Source organism: Podarcis raffonei, chromosome 5 (genome assembly GCF_027172205.1).
Source record: "Podarcis raffonei isolate rPodRaf1 chromosome 5, rPodRaf1.pri, whole genome shotgun sequence".
Taxonomy (NCBI): domain Eukaryota; kingdom Metazoa; phylum Chordata; class Lepidosauria; order Squamata; family Lacertidae; genus Podarcis; species Podarcis raffonei.
The window spans coordinates 102142571-102149765 of NC_070606.1; the positions used below are offsets into that span (position 1 = coordinate 102142571).

General features: G+C 47.8%; 1 protein-coding gene across 2 annotated transcripts; it reads left to right on the forward strand.

Annotated features, from left to right (window-relative positions):
- Positions 1 to 2352: 2352 nt before the first annotated feature.
- On the forward strand, positions 2353 to 6798 carry LOC128414937 (trypsin-like). 2 transcript variants are annotated; one of them, XM_053390936.1, is made up of 5 exons: positions 2353 to 2976; positions 4447 to 4597; positions 4827 to 5083; positions 5426 to 5601; positions 6621 to 6798. In XM_053390936.1, exons 1-5 carry the CDS (start codon positions 2934 to 2936, stop codon positions 6768 to 6770), a joined length of 777 nt encoding a protein of 258 aa, XP_053246911.1. In that variant the 5' UTR covers positions 2353 to 2933; the 3' UTR covers positions 6771 to 6798. The 2 variants fall into 2 exon arrangements, with proteins under 2 accessions (XP_053246911.1, XP_053246912.1); XM_053390937.1 differs by having other exon boundaries at positions 2372 to 2976; positions 5462 to 5601.
- The last annotated feature ends 397 nt before the right edge of the window (positions 6799 to 7195 follow it).

A 7195-nucleotide genomic window follows, 5' to 3' on the forward strand; every position in this document is an offset into this window, starting at 1 on the left:
GTGCACTTGCATCCTCTGAGGATGCCAAAGCTGGGGGCTTCTGATTTCAATTAACTGCTTGTGGCCTTCAACCAAAGGCTTGTGAGCCCCTTGCTGGGCTCCTGTCCTGAGCTCCTATAGACCCTTTTCCAAGCTGTCCACCATGGTCTGCTACTCTGTGTGCAGAAACTGCAGGGTTTGGTCCCGGTCACAGTGCCTCATGAAGATAATGAAGCAGCAGCTGGAGGAGAAGTAGGTTTGCAGCTGCAGCCAGCGCCAAAGCCACACTGCAGTTGCAACAGGAATATGAGGCCATCCCAATGGCACTTACGGACTGCCAGCAATTCTGAGCTCTAGTGGGCTGCAAACTGTAGATTATTTTTGGAAGGAAGAAAAGAGATTGGATTTTGTATTTGATATCCCACTTTATCACTACCCTAAGGAGTTGGCTCCTGCCAACCTAGCAGTTCGAAAGCACGTCAAAGTGCAAGTAGATAAATAGGTACCGCTCCGGCAGGAAGGTAAACGGCATTTCCGTGCGCTGCTTTGGTTCACCAGAAGTGGCTTAGTCATGCTGGCCACATGACCCGGAAGCTGTACGCCGGCTCCCTTGGCCAATAAAGTGAGATTAGTGCCGCAACCCCAGAGTCTGTCACAACTGGACCTAATGGTCAGGGGTCCCTTTACCTTTACGTAAGGAACCTCAAAGTGGCGTACAATCTCCTTTCCCTCCCCCCCCCCACAGCAAATTTTCTGTGAGGTGAGTGAGGCTGAGAGACTTCAAAGAAGTGTGACTAGCCCAAGGTCACCCAGCAGCTGCATGTGGAGGAGCGGAGACGCGAACCCAGTTCACCAGATTACGAGTCCACCACTCTTAACCACTACACCACACTGGCTCTCAGTCTTTTATATGGAAGATGCCTGATGCATATGGGGGCCTGGAAAACCTTGCCTGTAGCATTCCCAAATGCCAGCTTAATAACTGAGAGAGGAAAGTCCCTGAAACATACCAGAACTGCTTTGTTATCTTTCCACAAAATAAATACATCTGTATAACACCTGTTGGTTGGACGCCACCCACAATCTCTGCTGAGGTTTGGCAAGAGTCCAGGGGAGTCCCAGGCACTTACCCAGGGTCTGTGTTCCCTTGAGAATGAAGGCATGGAGGAGGCTGTTGTAGCTTTAAGAAATATGATATACTGACATATCTACACCTGAATTTGGATGGAAGGAGTCCAGATCTAACAACGTGGTCATCCAAGAGGGGTTTGTTCCCCACAGCAGTGCAGCAGTGGAGTCCAAGGCATCTCTCCCAGCCTCTCTTCAGCCATCCTGCCAAAATGGTTCTCTCCTTTTTTCTCAGCCCCCAACTCTACATATGACATCATGCTCTGCTACCCCAGTAACCTTCCAAATCTCCTGTCTCTGTTTGTACATCTGGGCAGGGGGGAAGTGTTATGTACTGAAGTTCTCACCCTGGGCCAGCAGGGGGATACTGTAGATAGTTATGCAAATGAAGGATTGAAAGTGACGTTTAGTGATTGGATAGTTTTGTATGCAAATGAAGGATCGAAAAGTGACGTTCCGTGATTGGATAGTTTTAGAACGTTCCAACAGTTACAATTGTTCTGTAGCTCTATATAAGCAGGCTGACTGAGCTCCTCAGTTCAGTTCTGTTCCAGCTTACAAAATAAAGAGCTGCTTTGGAGAAATCGCTGTGTCGTCTGCTATGTCAACCCACAACTTAACAGGAAGGACAGTTCTCTTGCATTACCAATGGCCCTCAGTGACCCTGCATCGCTTCTTAGTAGCCCTAGCGTAGCCAGGTTGTTTTGCATAAGCTTGCCCATAATTCGTCTGCCGTTTGTATTTTCCCTTCATATTCCAAATCGATGCTTTAGTTGAGATTCCTGCATTGCAAGGGCAAGGACAATGACCCTATGAATCAAAACCCTATCGTTTATTATTTTCTTGGGTTTGGGGGGGGGTTCCCCTCTCAAATTCATAGAACACCTATATTGCCGCTAGAAGAAGTTGTTCAAGCACATGTCAGCAGGATTGCTGCTCTGGAGGGACAGGCTCATCTTGGACTTCCTTGAGTGGGAATTGACCTCCTGAGGGTGACATGAACATGTTCCTCATCAACAGCATCTGGAAGAGCTACCCAAAGGTAGATGTTGGTCTATGTCCCACCGTCTCCGCCCTGGCCCGCCACCTAAGGATGCCAGCTGCTGCAGCATATGGCTAGGCTGGCTAAGCAATGGACATTATGTTTATTTCAATGAGCTGAATAGAGTGAAAGATTATGAGTCATGGGGGCATGGAGAGTGCGTGTATTAGCAGCGCTTGGTTTATTTTTTTAGTTGCTAATACTGTTTTATAGATTATAAATGCTTTGTTAATCATATAATATAACTTTTGCTGTAATTGTAATGTTTAGCATATTTTTGTTGCCGCTTTGTTTATACACTGGTACCTCGGGTTACAAACACTTTGGGTTACAAACTCCGCTAACCCAGAAGTAGTACCTTGGGTTGAGAACTTTGCCCCAGGATGAGAACTGAAATTGCGTCCCAGCGGGCGGCAGCAGCGGGAGGCCTCATTAGCAAAAGTGTGCCTCAGGTACCACTGTAGTGTTTTCTAGGCTGTAATTGTTTTTACTGATGATTTGTTAGGCTGAAAGAGCTGCTCAATGCCCCCATGCTGGGTCTGAATAGAAAACGCTCTGAAAACTTGGGGAACCTGCAGCCCAGACCTCCTACACACCCAAAGGAGCAGCAATCTTATCTCCTTCAGAAATGTTACTAAAAATAGCCTAACTGCATGGACAAGAGTCAATGTGAAAGCTGTGCAAACATTCTTTCTTCTCTTCTCTCCACTCTGTGAGATTAGACGACTTCCAGGTGCACACAGGACTCCGCATTCTCAGTGAGGCCAGCTTGAGAGAAGAGAACATGCTGTGGCTGGGTTGCAGTTTACTGCTGGCGGCTCTTGCAGGTACAATCCCCCCCCCCAAAAAAAATCTGGACAGTTTATCTGCCCAAGAATAGTCATGAAATGTTGGGTGAGGATGAACAAAACTGCAGTACAGAAGCTGGAATGCAAATCCACGGCCATCAATCCAGAAGAGGGCTAAGATTTCAGTGTGCAAGTAGAGGTGTCCTGGCAACAGAGGAGGGGAAGGAGAACCAGGCAGTTAAGCCAGGAAACAGAAATGCAGGAGGGCTATCTCCATTATCACTCATACTCAGATTTAACCCACTGATATTAATGGGCATGCCTAACAAAGTCCACTGATTCCAGTGGGACTACTCTGAGTATTACTTAGTTGGATACAACCCAAAAACCCACTCTCTACACTGACCATTCAGACTATTCACCCAGCCCCACTTTATTAAAAAATCTCAGTGGTGTTAGACTTACCATAGCAGCATTTGGTCAATCTGTGCTGTCCATCACTGAATTTGTTCTGTAACAGTGTGTGAAACTGACATATCCCTAAGCAACTCGGTCCCAAAGTACCATGAGACCCCAAAGTACTTACTTTCCAACGTGACCAGCAAGATCTGTCGATGGGGCACTTCTGCTGGACTCCTCACCCCAGTGAACCCTGAGGTTTAGCTGGACGTCATTAGGGATTGAGCCTTTGGTGTGGCGGCCACTGCCCTGTGGAACTCCCTGTCACCAAGAGCCATCCCTCCCTTCAGACATCTTTTGAAAACTTTAATGTTTAGAGAAGCCTTTGTACAATGAATCTTCTTTCATAGTATTGTAGAGTTGGAAGGGACCCCTAGGGTCATCTAGTTCAATCCCCTGCAATGCAGGAATCTCAACTAATTAGTATTTATTGGCATTTTAATGATGTTTTCATGCTGATTTTATTCTCATATATAATAATACACATATACAGTACATATATATGGTTGTAAGAAAATAATTTAACAGCTCATATCAGAATAATCAAAAGCAGTCAATTATTTGGGCTGATTGTACAAAGAGGAAATGTCACTATTACATGGGGCAAACCAGCATTGTACTATATAGTTACTTGTTATAGTTACTATAGTCTACAATAGTCTACAATAATACATTATGATCTTTCCTGTGGTTTAAAACTGTGGCTTTTATTTTAGCAGTATGAGTGATGGTATGTAGAACTCTGGCAGAAATTAATCAGGAACAGTTGCTAGCCACACTTACTTGCAATATGAGACCAATAATTCAGAGGATTCCTATGCAGGGAGATGGAGGTGGAAAGCAGGATATGGTGGCAAAAAGTTGAGCCTTTGTTTACTAGCAGGAAGAGATTGCATGCAGCGCCCTCATCTAGCTACCGTAGTCTGGCTGACAGATGCCATGGGATAGGCTGGATGCCATTTCCTGAGTTCACGAGGCCACATTGCATTTTAGCATGTTCCTAACCAGTGAAAAAGTCTTGATGTTTTCCTCTACCAATTATATATTGAGCTGTTGCAGCTGCTGAGAAGTTGGTTGGTAGTGCCAAGTGCCAACAAGATTCTGTGCCGTGGCAAGTCTCCCTCCAGTCAGTGCACCATGTCTGCAGTGGGGCCCTCATCAGCCAAGAATGGGTGTTGTCCTCAGCTCAGTGCAGCAGGAGGTGGGTATAAGCCTGCTTCACACCCTTTGCACACAATCTGTCTCACACAGGGAATAAAGTCCATTCTCTGCTGTTGGCTGCTCTGTTCTCATTTGAAATAGGAGGGCAACTTGTGCATTTGACTGCCTGCCTACAAGAATCCTTGAGGGTGAGCAAGGAATCTTTCAACCCAGGCTGAGGCAGAAAAACTCTAGGGAGAACACTATTGACCCACCTGCTCTTCTTCCAGCAGCCCAGACCACATGGAGGTCTGGCTTGGCCTACAAGTCCCTGAGACTCCTCCTAAGGAGAAGCAACAGGTCATTGCTGCTGCCAAGCTGGTCCCTCATAAGCAGTTCAACAACTACACACTGGACTATGACATCATGCTCATCAAGCTTGCACAACCAGCTGTCCTGGGTGAGCTAGTGCAGCCCATCAGTTTGCCCAGCCAATGTGCCATAGCTGGGACCCAGTGCCTGGCTTCAGAATGGATCAGCAGCAACTGTGAGTACAGAGAGGGTGGTGCTGAGAGACTAACCAGGACCAGCAACAACTGTGACAGACTGGAGCAGGGGGCTGCTGGAAGATGCCCCTCTTCGTGGCCATGGGGGATTATGGTTGGGACGCGCAAGGGGACAATGAAGTTCCTTAGTGATGCATGGGATAAATGACACCATGCAAAAAAGGGAAGGGTAGATGAACGGCAAATGGTGGGAGGGAGGCACCAACAATTCATTGTACTATGATAGATTCATGGCAGGTGGCAGTGCCCCCTTGAAGCAGAAAGAGCTCAAGGAGAGAGGGGTGAGGCCTGAGCATAAGAGTCTCCCTCCTGCCTTGCCCCAGGCAGCTGCTCAGGATCAACATATTTTGGGCTTACAGCTGATGGAACAGACAACCTTCTGCAGTGCTCCTACCTTCCAGTCACATCTGATGCCACGTGCAACAATGTCTACCCAGGACGGTTCACTGACAGGATGCTTTGTGCTGGACAGCTGGACAGCAGCCAAGATGCCTGCAAGGTGAGGCTCTTCTCTTTTTACTGGCAAGTCCAGTGATTGGGGTGGGGGAGTGGGGTGGGGAGCAAACAAGCAGAGGCATACCTTGACTCCCTTGTGATCTTGGCCAGAAGCTCTATCAGTACATCTGAAGCTGGGAGAGACCATGGACCAGAAACTCCAAAAGTTTGCTTTTGTCACCTTTCATGCTCTGCCTGTGATTTCCTCCACGACCATCACGACTGCTCTTCTTCCTCTCTCCCTCCTACTCTTCCTGCAACTCTCACCTACTGTCTCTATCTTTCTTCTCTCCAAGCGCCACTTGGCACTCCACTCACAGTTCCAATAGCACCACTGGCCAACCTGGGAGATGGTCCTGCAGGGCTGATGAGATGGGTGCCTAGAGGAGCCTGCATGCCTTGCCTGGCCTCCCAGATGGGCATGTGTGCTCCTAGCCACTCCAAGCCATGGGTGAGAGGTGCGGTTTTGGTGGCCCCCTGTGCCTGCACTTTTTGGTGGGAGGTAAGGTTGTATAGGTGTCCCTGACTTTGGTCTAATTATGTGCATCCACACACACCATAGATGAATGCTTCCCTTCAGACTAGAGCTGTCTCCAACCAAATCACTCACAAGCACAAGCATTCTCCATAGGCAGGCTAGTAGCTACTGGCCGAACATTAACCAGAACTAAACAACAAAGCATAATATATTTGAAAAGTACAATGAAAAGGCATGTGCCAAATCCTCCCCATATCAAAGTTAAATAGCATTTATGTTTTTCCTACATTCTTGAGAGGGCCAGAGGGGCTGTAAGCGCAAGTGCACACCCACCCCAACAGGAGAAGGGAAATTCTCCCGCTGCAAGAGCCAACCTCTTGGGACCACTCAGGAGGTACTTGTGGCTGGGGAAAGCCTCACACAGCTCCCTCTCTCCTGTTGCAGGCAGTGCTCCAGGGCCTGAGAGTTCAAATAACGACAGTGAGAAATTGCCATGATTTGATCCTGTCCCCTGGAGAGTCCCAAAGCTGTTGTCTATGTCTTAGGGAGATGTGGGCAGCCCCCTGGTGTGTGAAGAAGCCCTCCAAGGACTGCTGTCCTGGAAGAAAAGCTGCAGTGAAGAGAACCGGCTGGGGCTGTACACCAAGGTCTGCATCTTTGAAGACTGGATCCACTACACAATTGCCAACAACTGAAGAGCAATAAAGCCAGATTGAGCTCTGACCTGGTATCTCGCTGCTCTGAGAAAGACCCTGTGATCTGGCACCACCCGCAATGCAATGACTACACAGGCCTGGCTACTGTAGAAGAGACGGCTTCTAGGAAGTCTACCCCCCAGTCTGCCCACCACCAGAGGGGTCATGGCTGAGGCAAGGGAGCAGAATCGAATGATTTGCTCCCTCATACTCAGCTTCCGGCACACCTCCTGGAATGGCTTGATTTCACATTATGGTAGATGTTGGTTAGGTTTTACCATGTAGGTGAGGGAATATATTAACTATATTTTATTCCTCCACAAACCTGGCCAACAGACAAAACATCAGCTTATCGCTTGTGTTTAGAAGCACAGTGCTGAGCATCTTAAACAGTAAAAACAAAAGCCTTTAGGCTGATCTCCCCC